Raw genomic sequence first — 20,889 nt, forward strand, 5'->3', positions numbered from 1 at the left:
ACAAGTTTTCCCATCATAATACATGATGTGTTATTTAAATTTTAAAATGTGCATAAAGTTACCAGTTTTTGAAAGGCAACCTGTAGCTTTCAGTATTTAATTTCATTTTACCAGGTTTGTAATCTGGTGACATTTTCCCCTCCGTCTCTGAGACAAAATGGTCCCTTTGCCCACCCGTGCTTGTTGATGCTTTACAGAGAACAAGAGTGGAAGGAAGCAGATTTTTTAATTTTCACTCAGCTGTGAAAACCAAGTGGGGAGAGGTGGAAGGTCATTTCCATGATTCGACGGTCAGTAGCAGTATGAGGAACCGTCTCATTGTCCTCTGACTCCCAGGGCTCCTGAAGTTGGGTCCGCAGCTAGGAGCAGTCGGTGACACATTGCTTCAGGGGAGACTCAGGATGTTGAGGTGAAGCCCTGAGATCCCGAGGAGTGCGCAGATCTGCCCTGGTGGGGCAGGGGCAGAGAGCCCGGATTCAGGCACCGGCTGCCTGAGCCCACGTCTCAGCTCTACCCTGTCTTTGCCGTGTGTCGTGGGCAAGTTCCTAACACCGCTCTGTTTCTGCATCCCGGGCTCCCGGTTCTCTAGAAAGAGTAGCGCTCAGCTCATGTGCCATGGTGGTCTTGTTACTGGACCGGGTACCTGTTCTGAACTCAGGTTCCATGGCTCGCCCCTGGAAACCTGATACTTGAGGGACGAGGGATCGTGGGTGAGGAAAGTCTGCCCCATTCAGGAAGCTGGCCATCTGGGAAGATAAGGTGGGCTATGGTCCCAAAGGCCATCTTCCAGGCCAAGCGGGAGAATTTTAGAGGGGAGGGTGCTGGAAAAGCAGGGGGGAGGGTCTCCGTGCCAGAGAAGTGAGTGCGTGGTGCTGAGTCACCTGTCCACAGGACCCTGAACAGACTTGCTGGCATTGGCAGGTGTTCTCAAGTGCAGTCAGGGCTGGTCTTCTGGGAAATTCTGGTCCTTCGCTCTCCAGGCCAGTGGTCTGCAGAACTCAAGGCGAGTGAGTGAGGTTTGCTATAGACCGAGGGACTTAGGCCACGAGCAAGGCAGTGTTAGCTTGAAGCCAGTACAGCCTTGAGATGGGCTGGGGTGCCCTTGCTGCCCCCGTGGGAAAGGCTGTTGTTTCTTTAGGCAACTTTGTGTCTCAGGGCCCTTTCCTCCTGAGATCAGGCCCTTAGGGCAGCTCCCTCATTCCAAGATTCAAAATGCATACCAGACAGGAATCTCAGCCTTCCCTGCATTCAGGAGACCCGAAACCCAGCATTCCTGAATGCCACATCCCAGACCGGAAGAAGCCAGGTTCTTGTTGACCTGCTTCTGTGGACAGAGCAAGGGTCTTCTTGTCATCGCCTGGATGCTCTGCACCTTGGTGGGAGCACCTGGGAGCAGCACAGCCCAGAGCCAGGAGTCAGGGCACCAAAGACCCGTCCTACTCAGTGTGACCTTGGACGAGCTCTCTCTGAGAGCCTCCATTTCCCCTTCTGAAAAGTGGGGCCAGCGGGACGTTTTGGCAAAAATCCCTGGCAGCGTGTCTGTTGTTCGGGAAATGTTCGTTTCCTCCCTTCTTGACCAAGTTGTGAGGAGAGAGGGATGATTATTAGTAAAGCAACTTCTGATTTATGAGCATCAGGAAAAAAGAGACGGAGACTCCAAGGGTGAGAGCACCCGGGGAACTTCGGAATGAAAGGTTTGGAGCCACTCCACGAGGTCCTTTTCTCACCGCTTCTGTCCAGCAGCCTTTCTTCATACTGGAAAATTAATCCTTGTTTTTCTTTAAATGCTGATTAAATCGCTGTGTCGCGCCACGAAGCCGAATTAGCAGCTCCTGTGCTTATCGCTGGCTGGCGTGGTGCACAGAGCAGAGTGCCTGAGAACAGGTGTCTGCGCAGGCAGATGAGCCCCCGGCCCCGGCGCACGTCCCTGGGAGCCTTGGCAGCACTTTCTGTACAGCCAACCAAGTGAGCATCATTTAATAGAATGGAAATACTGTCATTGTAATGAAACGTTGTCATCAGATTAGCAGCTCAAGCTGTGAAAACAAATGTAAGAGCTCTGCCTTCTGCAGCAGGAGATAACTATCTCCCGAGCGGCTCTGGGCTGGTGCAACTCGCTTTTATGGAAATCAAGGAGCTCTGTTATCGGAAAGATCATCCTGAGTCTCTCCTTTGTTTGCTAGGAGGAATTCTTCATGCTGGCACGCGGATCCACTGTCTCAGGCCCGAACGCCCGACTTCTGTGGCTGCCTGGTAGGTTTCTATGGTGTGTTATATCCTTTGTAGGTTTCAAACCTCAAGTCACAAAAATGAGCGTACTCTGTTTACGACGTCTACGACGTCTTCATCACCGTTAATTCAGGGAGCTTCTGCGACTCTCTGCTTGACCTGATTAGCTGGTTCTGGGAAAAGTTACAGTACACAGAGTGGACATTTACATGATATGATGTTCTGTGGGCTCTACAGTGACCTGGGATGTTCTGTGGACTCCCCAGTGACCTGGCATGTTCTGTGGGCTCTACAGTGACCTGGGATGTTCTGTGGGCTCCCCAGTGACCTGGCATGTTCTGTGGGCTCTACAGTGACCCTACTACTCATTTTCTGCTGTTCATGACCATTGACATCTCTGACAGCATTTAGTAAGCAAATTAATCTTCAATTCATGAGAAAGAAGCTAGAATTGCCTTTTGGGGAGACATTTCCCCCAATTTTAAGGCAGGATGACCTCCAGCGTCCTGTCTTATACGTTCTGGAGTGTGGAGAGAGCTACATATTAGAAGCTAAGGTACCACCCGTCTTGTTGGATTATGGCTGTCCTATAGAAACAGATGGGGGTACGGATTCCACTGTTAAAGCGGGGCTCTAAGCTCTCCACTCTGCGCCAGGGTGGGAATTGGAACTTATTTGGAAAGCTGACTGGAACTCATCTCAAAGCAAATCTCAAAAGGTAATTAATAAGAAAGCCTGTTAGCCACACTCACCAAGCTAATGTGCAATCCTCATTTCCAGAAAGGAAAAGCAGTTGAAATGGACCAAGGGTCTGTTAGGAAAACATGGTCCCATGAAGCCCATGTTTCCAGGGATTTTCTGTTTAGTGGAACATGGGATATATTTCTTTTACTAGCTTAGTGACTTGAGGAGGTTTTTTTTCTGGATGGATCTGGCCTGTTTTCTTCTCTGACGCAGAGCGTGGCACGTGAGTGAGAGCAGTGGCACAGCCCCGTGGCAAAGGCATGGTTGGTGGCTGACCTGAGAGTTTGCTGAGACTCCACCCATGTCCCCGGGACCTGGCTATCTGGCTGCTCAGCCCTCTTGCGTGCTCCTTTGCAGGGAGAGCCCAGCTACCTCTGGCACCCGGTTTTCTGGACGCAATGATGGATTCCTCCCTCTCTTGTTTATTCCCTTCTGTTATGAAACCACTAATTTTTCATTCTGTGCCCTTATTCCTGGCCTTGATTTAATCATTCTGTTCAATCAGCACCTTTTCCTATGAGCTGCCTTAGCTCTGTTGTCACTAGACTGGGTGTCCGTGGCAAAGGAACAGAGATGTTCCTAAATTCACGCCAACTTGCGTGAACCATAACATTGCAGGATTATGCGCGGAGGGAAGAAAGGTTCCTGTGACATAGCCAGACAAGCCTCGGACATGCAGATAAAGCGGAACCAAATGGGTCCCCTTGCTGCAGCCCATCCTGATGCCAGCTCGTGCTGGCGCCGATGGTGGGTTAGAACAGACACAGGATTCCCTGCTGGTTACTCGACCAATGACTCCTTCCTGTCTGTGGACCTGGGTTCCTTGGGACGCACTTTGAGAAATGCTGCTCCACACTTTGGGAGGCAGAGGACTCTGGTCCAGGAGACAGGACGTCCGGGTGGAGTTCAGAACCGCCACACGGAATGGTGCCGCCTTACAGGCTGGCCCAGAGGGGCCGCACACGGTGTGCGGGAGGACGGCCAGGACCCAGCGCTGGGTCTCCACTCTCCAGAGATCATGCTGAGCCCAGTTACTGGAAGGCAAAGTATTTCTCTCCCCTTAAATTCACATGTATCATCCAGAGGCCCCGGTGTGCATGAATACGCCCATTCCCTGGGGTTTTCATTGATTGTGTGAGTCTTTCCGAACCTACAGCAGTGTTCCAGGGCAACCCTGCTTCTGAGGGGGACATGTTGCTTTGTAGACAGCGCCACTGCAAGGGCACTGGAATCGAGCTGGCCCCGGAGAACAAGGGGTTGTTTCAGGCTTCACTGTCCCAGGAGAACCCCAAGATATGACTCAAAGCCTACCATCGACAAAGAGCGTGGCTTCCCACAGACTGAGTGAAGGGGGCACTCGCCTCCTGTCTCTGCTGTAATGACTTGTCATAGATAGGGTGCCTTCAAGCAACAACTCCATCCTATCACTGCCTGGAGTCAGTCGTCTGAAAACTGGTGTACAGGGATGAAATCAGGGCGCTCTGCCTGGAGGCGGTGACAGAGTCTGTTCCTATCCCTTCCAGCCTCTGCTGCCTCCTTCCTTCCTGTTCTTTGTCCTCCTCCTCTCTCTCTGCCTCTCCCTCTTCCAAGGGTGCATGTGCCTGCTTTAGGACTTACCCTGACAATCCAGGAGTCTCCCCTTTCCATGCTTACTTGAATAACGTCTGCAAAGTTTGCCATTGAAGCCCTTACAAGTACTTTCCCAAGTTTCAGACCTGACACCTTCGCAGGCCAGTATTCAGCTTACAGAGGGCATGTTGGGGTGGAACCAAATGGAACCAAACAGATAAGGTTAGAAACAGAAACTGAGGACATGTTCTAGTGCCCCTGACTTCTTGATTGGAATTTGAATTTTTCTGCAAGGCGGGCACCTGAGTGAACACGGCTGCTCTAGAGAGATGTGTCCATCTAATCCAGATGGATTAGAAAGGAAGCCGGAGGTAGGGAAACTAGACAGGGTGTTGCGTTCCCCTGGACTGAGGTCACTGACATTGGCAGAAACTGATAATGACTCTCATTCCTTTCCCTGCCTTTCCTGTCCGTTTGATCACAAACCTGGAAGCCTTATCTGCAATTATCTATGACCCTTACTTTGCCGTCCTTTTATGGGTGTCCGAACCCTAGAAAGCCTAGGAGCTGGGGGAGGCTGGGTTCACTTACAGCATGCGGATGGGAAAGCTTTAGAAGCTGAAGGGAGTCCTGGTGGTGTAGCTGCCTGAGAGGGTTGTCTTTTCTAGACTGTTCTGGGAAACAAGAGTCTGGATCCTGACGGTGCTGGGGCGAGCCTCTCTGAGCAGTGAGGAGTCCGTGGCTCTGGGCAGGTGTCAGCCCTCCCAGTGAGTGCTGGACCAGAGCCGTTTGGCTTCTACTTATGGGACTTCTGTGCGAGACACTGTCCCTTGAGTTCTCCTGCGTAGTGGCCCTCAACTCAGTGCCTCAATTTCATCAGATGCCAGATTTCCCCATGGAAATATTGTTCCCTTTTGAGTTCTTGCAAATTCACCCAAACTTGCTTGCAGAGAAGGATGTGAAGTTCCCGGTCAAAACTGCAGGCGAAGGTCACGGTGGGATTCTGGTATAATTCTCAAACGCAGGTGACTCTCAAGGAGCTTAGCAAACCAGAGCACGGAAAAACCCACAGAGAAGTTATGAGAAAAGGAAAAGGAAGCTGGGGAAAGTCATGTTGAATGTGATTTCAGAGAGGCTGTGTGTGGGTTATAACAAAGTTTCTATTTTCCCTCTTTGGAAACAATTACAGAAGTGTCCAAACACAAGCGCTGGGGCTCCCTACCTGACCAGCCGCCAGGGGCACATTCTGCTGGACCTGTCAGCCTTCCACCTGGAGGAGTACTTGCTGGTGCCGTCAGAGAGACCCAGGTGGGTCCAGATTGTCCCTGGGTCTTTTCTGTTCTTCAGGTCACTATGGAAAGCCTATTGTTTCAACTGCCAACATTCTTTTTTTCTTTTCTTTTCTTTTCTTTTCTTTTCTTTTCTTTTCTTTTCTTTTCTTTTCTTTTCTTTCTTTTCTTTTCCTTTCTTTTCTCTTTTCTATTCTCTTTTTTTCTTCTTCCTTTCTTTCTTTCTTCTTTTCCTTTTTTAAAGATTTTATCTATTTGAGAGAGAGGGAGAGAGAGAGAGCATAAGCAGGGGGAATAGGAGAGGGAGAAGCAGGCTCCTGGCTGAGCAGGGAGCCTGATGTGGTACTTGATCCCAAGACCCTGGGGTCACAATGTGAGCCGAAGGCTGATGCTTCACCAACTCAGCCACCCAGGCACCCCCTCAAATGCCAACATTCTTAAAAACTCAAAAAAGTCAAATGTTTAACGTTGATGCTCATAAAAATTCCAAAGAAATGCTGCCGACCTTAACAAGGTTGCTCACTGCTCGTTTTCGCTCTCCCACTTGGTGGGTAGGGGTGAGGTGGGGGTCCTATCAATGGAGATTCCCTCACCGGAGCCGAGAGGTGGTTTACCTGTTTGGAGGTTAAGGGCAGCTAACATCCCAGCATAATGAAATGGCCTCCTTTGAGATCTCCCTCTCCGTGCAGCGTCTGACATGTGGACGTGGGGCCGACTGCCATCCTAGGCAGTTTCTGGGAAGGCTCTTGTTTGGTGCTGAATCTCCTTGAGCCTGGTGGGGGTGGGGATCTGGACGAGGGGTGTGGGGATGGGCGCTGCTCATCACTTTCGATGGAGGCCACGTTTGCCATGCCAGCAGATTTCCTGGGACCTCAAGTGCATCCTGTTTCTTCAATACAGAAGCCTCCCTGGGCCCTTCTGCAGGGCCTGGAACACCCTGTGATTTTCCTACATCCTCTCTACCTTCGCTGCCCCAGCAGCGCTCCCTCCCCCGACACCTCCCAGTGTGCTTCCGCTGCCACTCCTGCTGCCCCTCTCTTAGATCATTTTATTTTTTATTTATTTATTTATTTATTTATTTATTTATTTATTTATTAAGATTTATTTATTTGAGAGAGAGAGAGGGAGAGAGAGCCCAAGCTGCACACGGATCCTGATGCAGGGCTCGATCCATTGACCCTGAGATCACAACCTGAGCCGAAATCAAGAGTCAGAAGCTCAACTGACTGAACCACCCAGATGCCCCCAAGATCACCTCTTGTGTTTTTATACATGTCCCAGGCGAAGGCGGGACTTGTATGTCTGGGGCACAGCATAATATCTGGCACCTAGAAGGTGCCCATTCATTGTCTCTCAAGTGAATTCACCCTGGAATGAATGAATGAATGAATGAGTGAATGAGTGAATGCACTGAGCCCAGTGGGAATGTATCCTTATTCCTTTGCCTCAGTTCTGCTCAGGGAAGCGGGACTGTCCACGGAAGGCTGTTCTTCAGTCTTACTCTATCCAGAATTAAGTAGGAGCCTTCCTTTTTAATGCCCCACAGTTTTGGGAGCTCTGCAGGTTCCAGATACTGCAGAGCACAGCCCGTGGGATACGGAGGGAAAAGGTGTTGTCCCCACCCAGGGAAACTCACAGAGTTTATCGCGTGAGCGATAAACCAGCAGACAGACCGTGGAAACCTGGGCTGACAGGTGAATTAATGCTTGGGGATGTTGGGTGTTGTGAGAGCCCAAAGAGGAAGTTGACCCCAGCTGAAGTCCTCTGTACCTTCCTGGATGGGGTGATTCACAGGACAGAAGCAGAGAAGGGAAGCAAAACAGTGCAAAGTGGGGTAGCTTGAAAGAGTGATGGATTATGTGAATTATTGTAAATTATGCAAATTATGTAAACTATGTAAATTATGATTATGTAAATCAGAATAGTCAATCTGCAGGAGGAGTGACTTTTAATTAAAATAGTTAGCTTGCTGGTGATCACCCCCTCCTGGACATGACGGGCATTTCCTAACCAAGTATCAGTCCCCATAGGACACTTTCCAGTACAGCAAGTCTTAGCCACACTTGCTGAATACACAAGGTCCACCATGGACGTCTGATCCAGGAGCCCCACCAAGCCCGTCTGTACCCTGAGCCCCTGCGCGGTCATATCACCAAAGGTGGATGATTAGGGGGCTACTGTTCTCAGGCCATCCTAACTACTTAGTGGTGATGGAGTGTCCTGTGCTTGGATGTCCTGGCTCAATGGTTAGAGCACTGACTCCTGGGGCACCTCGGGGGCTCAGTTAAGCGTCTGCCTTTGGCTCAGGTCATGATCCCAGAGTCCTGGTATCAAGACTTGCATCAGGCTCCCTGCTCAGTGGGGAGCCTGCTTTTCCCTCTCCCTCTGCCTGTCTCTCCCCGCCCCTTGTGTGTGCTCACCCTTTCTCTCTCTCTCTCTGTCAAATAAACAAAATCTTTTAAAAAAGTAAACAAAATAGAAAATAAAGCACTAACACCTGTTCCTGTTATCAGGCTTGGGGGCTGGTCTTTCGGGGTGCAGTTGCCTGATCAAGGTCAAGATGCAAATCCAAATACATCGCAACCAGACACTCTGGCGAAGGTAAGAGTTTCCCTCCTTTTCCTTCCTGTGTTAGAGAGTATCTGGGGAAACTTGGCATGCAGATATACTCATGGGCATGAGGGGAACCGAATCAGACCCTAGCATTTTTTACTATGAAGGCTGGGTGAACTGAGAGCCAGCACAGAGAAGAGGTTTTTACTCAGAATTGCTAGTATGGATCTGGTTTTCAAGCCCTGCTGGGACGATCCCAGTGAATTAGAAATGTTTCCCTCGGTATTGCCGAGAATATGTGGGAGGGCTCTTCAGTTGTGTGGAATGGGAGTGGATCCAAGGAAACATGCCTTGGTCCACCAATGGTAACTCAGAGGTGGTGACTCACAGCAGAAATTCTCCGAGGAAGGAAGGACACTGTTTTCAGATGGGGAAAGACCAGAGATTCAAAGCTTTCATTGCCAGGGATGGGTGAACTAGTCTGGTGTCGGTGCCTATTGGGAGAGAAATCTAGAAAGGGTAGAGTGTGGTGGTGGGGGTTCCTGCGTGGTGGTGTGGGGTCCTGCGTTCTGGTCAGACTTTCGTGGACCACGGCAAGGGCGAGTGACTGCCAGGGCTCCCCTTGGTGGAACCAAGTATCTTCACAAGTATTTCAGAGTGTAATCCCTGAGCAAGTTTTCATATTCATGATTCACAGTATAATCCCCGATGGTAGTTTTAACCGTCGTATTTCACTAGGTAATCGCGGACAAAGAATGTCCATCACCATGTACCCCTGGTCACAAATCCCTCCTTTAGCTGAGGACTCTTCCTGTCTCTCTTCCTCTGCGGGCAGCACCCAAGAGAAGATTGATTGCTCACGAGGAAAATATCAGGATTCATAGCTTGGGAGAAAAATAATCTAAAATACCTTCGCTGGCTTCTTGAATGTCTGATACAGCTAGTACTAAAATGTGCCAAATTGGTATAAGGAATCTGTTCGTTTCTTCTGAGAATATTTTACCTTTTCAATCTATACCAGTCCAAAACAAACTTCAGAGCGTGTAGGTGTACAGACATGTGGGACTGGCAGTCTGAGCTTCCTGGAACCTGCTCCTTTTTCTCTTTCCTTTTTTTTTTTTTTTTCTGTCAGAGAGCGAGAGAGAGCGCATGCACTAGCAGGGGGAAGTGGCAGGCAGAGGGAGAGGGAGAAGTAGCCTCCCAGCTGAGCAGGGAGTCCCATGTGGGGTCTTGATCCCAGGACTCTGAGATCATGACCCAAGCCAAAGGCAGACGCTTTACTGACAGAGCCCCCCAGATGCCCCACTTCTGCAGTTTCTAATGTCATTTTCCAGATACAGGCCAGCATGTGCATTGTATCGGGATGTCTGGGGAACAATCCCCTTTGTAAGGAGCTAGGGAGTCAGGGTGCCTCAGTGGCTGTGAAGGCGTTGGCTGTCTGAAGGTCCCCAGGAGCTCTTGGTGGCTGATGTCATACTAAATCACTGCATTCCCTTTTCAGGAATTACCACTGGCCTTGGCTTTGGCCTTTAGGGTAGGATTGTAAGACGCTGTCTGATTTCCATAGCCTCTTTGTGGAGAAAATGGGAAATTTGCATAGAAATAGACCAGGGTGAATGAAAGTATTATGTTGTAGAATGGCTGTCCTGGGGCCTTTGTTTGTTATTTGTACACATCTGGAGTGTTCAGCTTGTTTAGTCCAAACACCTTCTAGAATGTAGGCACTTCAGATAAGGCCGCCGCTCCCTGCCCAGGGTTTGACACACAGTCTTCCATGCTCGGAGGGATCTGAGACGTTTGAACGTCCATGGAGGGATTTTTTCCCTCTGCAGCTACTTAGTTGCTTTTCTAAAACACAGTTACTCGTGCTCTGAGAGGAAAGGTCTGTTTTGAGGTGTCATAATGTGTTCTTGAAAGCAGATTAATGTCCTCCGTCGGTGACCAGATTTTCCTGTGTCCTGACTTCCAGGCTGGCGGGGAAGGAAATCCCACATCTTATTTGCAGAACATAGCCTCGTGTTTTAGAAAATCCTTCTTCAGGGAAGAAAAAGAAGGGAAGGCGGGGGGCAGGGAGCCAGGGGGACGGGGAGGAAGAGAGGAAAGAAAAAAAGCTCTTCCTTTGGACTCTGCTAAGTCTGAAATGTTAATTTTCAGATCACCCTAAAGTATATATTACTTACCTAAAGAATTTAAAATTCATCCCAAGGAAGGGCCAGTTAACAGAACTGAAACAGAAGGTCAAGAATGCTCCCCCTCTGTGAATTACTCGTTCCCTGGCAAGGTGATTCTGTATGGCAAAGAACCCCAGGCCATCACCAGCATCAACAAGGAACGGTCGTTGAGCTCACTGGTCCGAGGGGCCTGTGCTCAGCAAGTGTTCCGGCGTCCCTCCCCGGGCTGAGGCCCCTTCACCTGTCGCTGGTCCTGCTCCCTGGGTGTGGTCTTGCTCTACCTTCTCCACGGCCACTGGTTGCTCTCTGTCCCTTGCTTCTTTGTCATCTTCGATGGCCACCTATGAGGGGACATTTGGAAATATGACTTTTGGGCAGCAGGCTGCTTCTTGCCTATAGAGAACCGGGCTCAGAGCCCTTTTCCCTTGGTGTCCTCTGCTGGCAGGACCCTCCTGACCTTGCTCCCTGGGAGGTCCTGTGGGCTGTTTATCCACCTGAGGTCCGTGGCTGCACACGGTTCTTGCTGAGACACGCCGCTCCTGCTAAATGGATGCCCTGGTGTTTTGGGACTGTCAGGGTACAATGGGGTGTCCCCCTTAGGTTCCCAGATGACCTTCTGTCTCCCTGAGAGGGTCACTTAGCACCACCCTTGCAGCTTCCAGCTGCCACACCCCTGACTTGGTCTCCATTCTGGGGCCATCTCCTGGCATTTTGTCTCCAGACCTGCAGACCCCAGCCAAGGAGTGCATTGGGCACAGTTTCTATCTTTGAAGGTCCCACAGGTGATGCTTTACCAGATGTTTTGAACTGCATCTCTTCTGTTATCGATATCAATTTTCTTGCCATTCCCCCCTTGCACTTCTAAAGTTTTTCTCCCATAATCTCCAGATTTCTCTAAATGTTTCTTTGTCACCCACATGTTGATCTTAAAACCAATGCCATCTGTTTTCTGTGTTAATGACAGTAATGAGGTTCCTGTGAGTACGGTACCAATGTGTGTATCAGCCACCCGTTGCCACGACAGTGCTGTGTAAGATGCTGCCCTGGATCCCCATGGCTGCCACAGTACGTCTTTATCAGGTCCGGAGTCCAGGGATCCTCCTGCTGGAGGCTCAGCGGCATGGACCTGGTCACTCATGCCCACGTGTGGGGGGTTGGCTGTGGCCTCCTCAGCATGATGTGGGGGACTCCACTCATCAGAGGCATAGAGGGGCTGCAGGCACAGGGGAGCCGTTTTCAAACCCATCCTGTGCCACATTCTGTTGGCCAGAGAGAGCCACGTGACCGAGCCACGCAACTGAGCTCATGTTCAGAGGGGGGAGGCATAGGGCTGCACGGAGGCTGTGGAGGACGCGGGGTCGTAAATGCAATCAGACACAGGTGTTTATGAACCTCTGGAGAGTGGGATGGGGTGTGAGTGAACTCCCAGCCACGCTGCCACTGACTACAGCAATGACACTTCAGTCTCCATACCTATGTTCCCTGTCGTTCCTCAGTCAAAAAGAACCCCACCCTGCTTTTAAATAAATTAGATTAAAACAAACAAATGAAACACAATGAAAACAGAAAACCCTGACCTAGGGAAAAGGCCACTATAGTCTCTCCTCTTGCCCTCTGGTGAAGCAGTCAGGGAGTCATGGCATGGGGCAGAGCCAGGTCCCAGACATCTATGCCGGGAGTTCCAGTGTCTGCTGGCAGGGTTTTTTCTACTGTATTCACCTGTCCCTTGACTTCAGCAGGATCCCAGCTTTCTCTCTTTTCCAGAAATATGGCAGGACCTGTGTGTGAGAGACCAGTCATGGCAGGATGGGTCTGCATGGGAGGAATCCTTGTTGGATGCACAAGGTGGCCCTGGTCTGTGACATGAGCCCCCAGTTCAGTGCCAACCCCCCCATCACAGAAACTGTGCCTTCCCATGCTTTTCAGAACAAAGTGTGTGAATTCCACACATCTGTAAGTTTGCAAACACACATATGTGTCTTTAACGTTTGCGGGCATCTGGGCGGCTCAGTCAGTGGAGTTGGCAGTGCTTGATCGGGGTCACGAGTTCAAGCCCACATTAGGCGTAGAGCTTACTTAAAAAATACAAACATATGGGGCACCTGGGTAGCTCAGCGGGTTAAGCCGCTGCCTTCTGCTCAGGTCATGATCTCAGGGTCCTGGGATCGAATCCCGCATCGGGCTCTCTGCTCAGCAGGGAGCCTGTTTCCCTCTCTCTCTCTGCCTGCCTCTCCGTCTACTTGTGATTTCTCTCTGTCAAATAAATAAATAAAATCTTTAAAAGAAAAAAAAATACAAACATAAAAAAATAAAAATAAATTAAAAAATTGTTACACAATCTTAGATCTGCTCAGACTCACCCTAGAAGACCGTACGATGTCCTAGGTCCCATGGTTAGTCCTGCCCAAATGGGATGCCTTCCTCTTTGGAGTTAAAAAAAAAAAAAAAAATTCACAAAAATATCTCTATGACCTTAAACTATTTCAAGAGGAGGGTGAGTAGCTGGCATGACAGAGAAAGGGGTCTGTTTTCTGAATTGCTTAAGGAAGTGAGCTATGGGAGAAAGACTCGGGGAACCTTGTCTGGTAGGGGAGTTGTTTTTTCGAAAGTAATGAGAGATAGTGTGTCCCTCAGCCATTCCCATGAACACACAGCTGCCCCCGGGATCCTGGTGGGAAGACAACGGGTTCTAGTGGCATGAAGTGGAAAAGAATGCAGTTGAGAGCCAGGGACTTGAGGTGTGGCCCTCACTTTGCAAACGGTGTGGGCCTGGATAGGTTCTTCTGAGCAGGTTCTGACTTCATGGGGATCAGATCTGCTTCTGCAGAGAGTGGTTTTGGGTCAGAAAAGACAGCACTAGAGAAGCGAGCTGTCCAGTCAATGGAGTCAAGACCAGAAGTGGCCGGTGATGTCCTCAGATCTCTCCAAGACAGCTCCCCAGCTTTCCACACCGAGTGTACTTCAAAAAAAAAAAAAAAAAAAGAAAAAAAAAGTTCATTAAAATGTTGATATCTCGAAACACAGATACTGATGGTTCAATTAGTCCTTTTCCTGCTCCGTATTATCTCGGCTGTAATAGCACTGTCTGTCTCCTGTTCTCTCTCACGTCTTCTGCCTGTCCCACGGACGCGCGACTTTATTCTCCACGCTCAGCAAATGCTCAGTTCCATTTATTTTGAGAAATAATGTTCCACATTCAGTTATTAATTTGAAAGTAATCATTTTTTTCTGATCATTTTCTCAGCTTTTAATTTGCAGGTCAAATTTTATTAGCTTACCAACAGGGAAAGAAAAAAAAATGATGGGTTTAGGTTCTTTTTTCACTGTGAGAATATAATTATAGAGCAACATTCACATTTGTTCTGGGGAAAATTCATCTATTTTTAGCTGGAAATTATATGCTTGAGATAAATATAAAATTAGCGGACAGAGAATTTCACTGCTCTCTGCCAGCCATGCGGGGACACGGTGCTGGGCCCGACATTCAGGTGCTGTTGAACCTAACGGACACGTGTCCTTTGTGTCCAGGAGTTACTGATGAAGACTGAGGAACTAATTTCACGAGAGCCATTATGTCACCTCTCTCTTGTAGGTGTGGTACAATCAGAAGGGCTTCCATTCCCTACCTTCCTACTTGAATCATTTGAACAACCTGATACTGTGGAGACACTTACCGCCCGACCGGGACTGGAGACAATACGGTAATGTCGTTTTTCATGCATTATCAATTGCTGCACTCAAAACACAATGTCTTTAAAGGTGGAGGAGGTAGAAAAGATCAAGCCTATGAACGTGAAGCGTGGTGGGAAGGTTTTCCTAGGGCAGCCTGTTCCCATATAAATACATGCAAAGTGGTAGGCCCTATTGGCTTCTGTTTGGGATCATTTACTGGTCTTAGCTTCTCGCACTAACGACCAAATCTGCACAGTGAGGGGGTCAGAAATGATAGAGAGTCCCCCCCTTGTGACTTTAATCTTACAGAACCCAAAATGATTTCTTTTTAGGACATTTTTATATGGAGTAATCTTGTAGATAGTAGAGATCACCCATCTTGTAGGGAAGGCAAACATCATCGTCTGTTCTGAGCTGGGCCCCTTCAACTCATCAATTATCTAAGCTGATCAAGGACTCATGGCCTGTGCTTTCCTATACTGAAATAATGACATTATTTGATATTTAGTTAAAGAAGACTTATTTTGAAAAAACTGACACAAGTTCATTTCTGGAATCCAGAGTGAAACTATTGATTTAAGGGAATGTTATTGTTTCCTGCGGTGGCATACATTGTAATTTATCAAATTCTTCCAGATTCCTTAAAAAAAAATAAAGTCATAAAGTCATCAAGTGTGTAAGCACCAGCAGGCCACACGTATCATAATATATTCACAAGATGTACTTGTTGAAGCGTCAGTCTTCCTGGGCATAAACGTGGAGCGATTACCCTAATGTTCTTGCTTTACCCTAGCCCTATCTTTTACTTCCATATTTGTTTTCCTTTATCCACCAAGTTTTTTTTTTTTCTAAGATTTTATTTATTTATTTGACAGAGAGAGATCACAAGTAGGCAGAGAGGCAGGCAGAGAGAGAGGGGGAAGCAGTCTCCCTGCTGAGCAGAGAGCCCGATGCAGGGCTTGATCCCAGAACCCTGGGATCATGACCTGAGCCGAAGGCAGAGGCATTAACCCACTGAGCCACCCAGGCGCCCCCATTATCCACCAAGTTTTTAATAAAATAAGATTAAATTATTTTGTGACACTTTAATTATGATGGAACAATAGTAGGTAATATACAAAAGTGAAAATATGCATGCCTAAGAAAAATAGGAAAAACACGGAGGTCCCTCAGATGACAGACAGCAGAGCCCTATCAGTAAGTGCTTTGAGTGTACGGGGGTCTCTAGTTGAGATGTAACACCCGTGGTGTCATTTCATTTTTCACAGCGGTTTTGTAAGACGGCCAGTATTAACCTACTTCACTGATTAGAAAACCAAGGTTAAGAGAAATTGCCTACTGGCAATGGCTCTGGGCAGGGTAGGCCGTGGGGCCATGCTGTGGCTCTAGGTCTGGTTGACAGCAGAGCCTTCCTTCTACTGCTGCAGGAAGTGAGGGGTCACTTCTGAAGGGCACAAGCAGAACCGCTTCTTGGGCAGGTGTCGCGAACCACGGATCTTGAAGGATGGGCAAAAGTTTGATTGAAAGCTACTATATTATTAGCAATTTGGGAGAATCATAGTGTCCTTTCAAGTTCAGTGGCAGAGTCCACTTTGACCTTGTCGTAAAGGTGAGTGTAGAGAGACAGCTGTGGTTGGTTGAGGCCAAATTCTGCTTGACCTTGTCTAACAGAGTGAGGACTATACACTTTCCTTATAGACAGCCTTTACCTCTCTTGGAGAAAGAGAATGTCGTGATCCAAGTGATGTATTAGACTAAATAACCGGGAAGCCATGGGCTAAAGGGCAGAGGTCGGTTGCAGTCAAGTGACCTGTTGGAAGTTGGTTGCTCACATGTAAGACTAGCATGACTCTGGAGGGAAAAAAATGAAATTATAACATGCAGACAGGTGAGAGAAAAGGTTGAGGCATTAGTCGTGGGGAAAGGAGAGAATTTAAAGAACTTGACAAGTAAGGAAATGTAAAGAAAGGGTTTAAAGGATATAGATCAGAAATCTGAGGTCTTAAGAACAAAATCTGGTCCTGGTCGGTCCAGACGGGATTATAAAGAACTAAGTCAGGAGAAATGCGTGTTCAGAGAAGGGGTAAAATGGTGTGTACAGGCACAGAGATGCCTGGTTTGAGTCACACGTTGAATGAACATGTGCCGTAGGATTCAGAAAAGGAAAGGGACACAAGCTCAGTACAAGGAGGGTGAGCGAAACCCTCCAGCCTTCTCCTTGGTAAAGATGGTGGTCAAGCCCGTCAGGGAGCCATTCTGCATGGGGCTTTAGGAGGTGGGAGAAGGCAGGGCTTAGGCTGGTCGCCTCCAGAGAGCTGGTCCCGTGGAAGTGTAAGGATGGAAATCCCATGGGTGGAAAGACGCTGAGAGAGGCTATGGGTTATAGGAGACTGAACACTTGTCCCTGTTCTGTGGGAGTTTGCTGAAAATGAGTGAGAACAGAAACTGTGTGTGTGCACATGCGCGTGTGCAAAACAAGGAGTGACTGGAAGTTTGGGAAGGAGGAGAGAGTGAAAGGGAACATTTGGTTTTTAACTTTACGTTTTACTCTTATACAAGGTATAAAGGTAAAAGCATCAAATACTACAGATCTGAGTTAGTGGGAACGGGGCATACAAAGTGTAATTGTGTGACATCAGTAACAGTGTGTGTGTGTGTGTGTGGGGACCATAAAGGAGTAGAGATTTTGGGTACGGTGGAGATCCGATGCTGCCGTGAGATCCTAAGGGGCTCCCGGCTTGACTGGGCATGCTGTCTAGACAGCTCTGAGATGAGAGGAGGAATCAGGCAGGGGCTGAAACCTGTGTCCCAGGAGATAAAAACCATGATCGCAACTAAAATTTCCGTGTCCAAGGAGCAGAGTGCTGTCGTTACAAAAGGAACCTTAACTCGTAAGAGCTTGAGTTAAACACGTAAGTGTTAAATTGGGTTCCAGCTGTGAGCCACAGTCTTGAGTCCAGCGTTTGGTCAAGTCCTTGTGTCCTGGGTCACTGGCTGGGGTCACGGGAACAATGGTGTCCTGAGGTGGGGGTCAGTCTACTTGTGTCCCGTGGGGCTGGCTTCCCGGGTGAGACGACATGCATCCCGGGAACATCTCTTTTAAGGAGTGGAATCCTTGTTGGTTGAAAAGTCATGCTGACCTGAAAAATACATTTATCCTCTGTTATTGGAAACTTTAGTGATATTTTATTTGTTTCTGTCAGAATTTCAATTCTCATGTGCCTTGTTGAGGTGGTGGTTGTGCCAAAGGAAGGTTTGGGCCGCGAAGAGGGGACATACCAATCAGAGCGCCCAGGAGAAGGTTTGCGCATTAGTAGCCAAGGGTTGATTAGGAACCCTGTGGGGACGGCTGGGAACAGGAGTGTCCTGGGTTCCCCTGGGTGCTGGTCTCAGCAGCTGGGAATGGGCAGAGCTAGACTCCCTGCCTCTTTGTTACACTGAAACAAAAGCTGCCGACTTACAGCTTGGATGAGCCCCGAGAGCAGAGCCTGTGCCCTGTTCCCCATTGGGCCCCAGCGGCTCCCCAGAACCGGGCTCCGAGGGGCACCCTGGTGACACCAGCTGTATGACCACTGTACCACACAGCACAGCCTGCTCTCATCACGGCGGGCCTGTGACAGCGTCTTCAAGACACGGACATCCCTGCCTTAGAGATGCAGGAACTTCCTGCATCTCTAAGGCAGACCTTAGAGACCTTAGAGACCCAGACCCCCAAAAGGAGTCTCCAGAGCCTGGGGTGGGCCCCCTTGCTGTGTCCCAGCATGTGGGCAGCTTCTCGGAGCCCCTCGTAAGCACAAGCTCAATGTAACGCAGGTGTGTGGTATAATCCATTTAAATGGAGTCGGCTTCTCAGTCCCGGGAGGCCGGCGCTGGCTTACCAGGAGCAGATGTGGTTTGCACAGTGAATTCTCCAGGTAGACTCCTTCCTCCTGCACTGGTGTCCTGCTCCGTGACTGTGCAGATGGCTGGGACACACTTGGGTGCTGGGACAGGTGGTCTGCTGGTGCTCCCCGAGGCCTGGGGGATGCAGGTGCGGCCATGGGAGTTTGTCCATAGAGGAGAAGACCACGGCGCGGAGGGCACATCTGTGGCTTTATTCCTTCCCGCATTTCCTATTGGGAGTTGGGATACTTGCGAGGAGTTGGGATACTTGCCATGTAATACTTCTCAGGATTCCAGGGGAGATGGGGTCGGTGGAGAGGCCCAATCCCAAATCGTAACCGTGCCTTTCCATGCACGTCCCATGGTTAGGAGCAAATCTTGTCCCTTCTGCACATGAAATGCTGAATGTCTGTCTTTTTACCAACATACTTCCCTGGCCCAAGGCACCACCTGCTCTTACCCGGGTGCCAGGACTGAGGTCTTGGGGGCACCCCCTGTGCTCCCCTGGCCGCCGGCCCACGTCTTGGGTCTCTGGAAGTGTCGACAGTCACCCATGGAACGTGTTCCTCAGATCACACATCCCTCTGGTTTCATCATACTAATCATCACTATTAATAAAAACCAAACCCTCCCCCGTGACCTACGGGTCCTCCCACGTCTGGCCCGGTGGCTCCTCAGCTTCTCTCCACCTGCCCGGCCCACCCCTGGGGGTCTCCCCGGCACCTCCCCTAGATCCCCACCTCAGGTGTTCCCGGTCATTATGACCGCAGCTCCTCTGTGCATTGGCCCCTCTGTGCGCCAGCCCCGTACACCTGTCATCCTGTGTACCTGCTTGTCTCTGTCAACATAGTGTGTCCCTCTTTCTATACCGTTTTCTGCTCAACCTTGTGCATTCTTTTTTAAAATATTTTATTCATTTATTTCATATAGAGCAAGAAAGAAAGCATGAATATTTGGTGGGGAGGGACCGACGGAGAGGGAGAAGCAGGCTCCCTGCTGAGCAGAGAGCCCGATGCGGGACTCAATCCCAGGACCCTGAGATCATGACCTGAGCCGAAGGCAGCGGCTTAACCCACTGAGCCACCCAGGCGCCCTAAATAAACATATCTTAAGAAAAAAAAAATGTCCATTCAGGTCCCCTGCCCATTTTTTAAATTCAGGTTATTGTTTTGATACTGAGTTACAGGAGTTCCTTATATATTTTGGATATCAACTTTATATATATTTGGTTTGCAAATATCTTCTCCCATCACATAGGTTATCTTTTCATTGGTTTGATTGTTTCCGTGAATTGAGCTAGACACAGAAGAACAAAAACTACAGGATCTCACTTGTCCGGGAAGACAAGAGGGCTACAGTCACAGAAGCAGAGAGTGGGATGGCAGGTACCAAGGGTCACTGGGGAGGAAGAAATGGGGAGAGGCTGGTCAAAGGGTATGAAGTTTCAGTTATACAGGTAATGAGTGTTAGAGATCTAATGTGCAGCCTATAGCCTAGAGTTTAAAGTACTGAATTGTGTTCTTAAAAATTTGCTAAAAGAGTAGATCTTAGATTGCTTTCTTATCACAAAAATAAAGACAAGGTAGGTAGGTAGAGAGACACCGAGATTCAGATAGGGTAGGAAGAAATGTCTGGGGAGCAAAGGGTGTGCTTATGGAAAAGACGGTGGTGGTGGCTTCACAGGTGTATACTTAGCTCTGAACTCATCAGGTTGTGCACATTAAATATCTGCCGCTTTTTAAAAAAGATTTTATTCATTTATTTGACAGAGAGTGAGAGACACAAGGGAGAAGGAGCACAAGCAGGGGGAGTGGGAGAGGGAGAAGGAGAAGCAGGCTTCCCGCCGAGCAGGGAGCCCCATGCCGGGCTCAATCCCAGGACCCTGGGACCACAACCTGAGCCAAAGGCAGACATTTAACGACTGAGCCACCCAGGCTCCTGTATCTGCTGCTTTTTATATGTCCATCACTCATAGTCCATAAAGTGGCTTAAGAAAAAGAATGAATGGGAGCCCCTGGGTGGCTCAGTTGGTTGGGCGTCTGCCTTCAGCTCAGGTCATGATCTCAGAGCCCTGGGATGGAGTCCTGTGTCGGGCTCCCTCCTCTGCTTTAGGGGTCTGGAGAGACTTGGGAGCACTGGGGTGAAGCGTAGGGGACACTCTGGGAGTGAGGGTCTGAACACTGAGATGGGATCTCAGTGAGGGATCTCGGAGGAACAGCAACCAAGGGACGCACCAGCCGTCACATCCAGTGTGGTCCCAGAGCTGCCCCACACCTTGGAGTCACAACATGTTGTGAGTTCACACTCACGCAAGTACAGGGAAATGTGTGAACTCTGGGAACCGAAGACAGAGCAGTGGGAAAGACCAGGCTGAGGTTCAGAGTGGGGTAAGCGGAAGCTGGCTGGGACCTGCTCCATGGCGATCACATCACAGTATAAAAATGCAGTGGATCTGCACGTCCTACGCTTTCAGTGTACACAGTGTTCAGTGTCAGAGACATTTCAGTGAGAAAGGAGCCGGCTAAAGCGGGGCTGGTAATACACATTTTCGCTAGATACAGAGAATCACCTTATTGATTGCAGCTCTCTCCCTTACTCAGAATTTTTGATGAAAAGGATAAGCACAGAATATCCCCTAAGAACCCAGAGGAAAAGATGATATAAAAACTGACAACAGAAGAGCCGGAGGAGTTGGGTGGAGCAGGAAAGGAGACGAACAGTGACTAAGGAAACAGAGCCGTGATGTCGGAAGGAAAGTAGCAGCAAGAACACACAAATCT

General features: G+C 49.0%; 1 protein-coding gene across 1 annotated transcript in view; it reads left to right on the forward strand.

The window, feature by feature from the left end:
• ABCA13 (ATP binding cassette subfamily A member 13) overlaps positions 1-20,889 on the forward strand; it is a 323,477-nt gene that overhangs the window by 209,651 nt on the left and 92,937 nt on the right. The window contains exons 45-48 of the mRNA XM_032305346.1: positions 2,184-2,253; positions 5,732-5,850; positions 8,345-8,432; positions 14,148-14,256. Coding sequence (XP_032161237.1) covers positions 2,184-2,253; positions 5,732-5,850; positions 8,345-8,432; positions 14,148-14,256 — 386 coding nt within the window. The remainder of the gene's footprint in view (positions 1-2,183; positions 2,254-5,731; positions 5,851-8,344; positions 8,433-14,147; positions 14,257-20,889) is intronic.

The sequence above is a fragment of the Mustela erminea genome, chromosome 11 (genome assembly GCF_009829155.1).
Source record: "Mustela erminea isolate mMusErm1 chromosome 11, mMusErm1.Pri, whole genome shotgun sequence".
Taxonomy (NCBI): domain Eukaryota; kingdom Metazoa; phylum Chordata; class Mammalia; order Carnivora; family Mustelidae; genus Mustela; species Mustela erminea.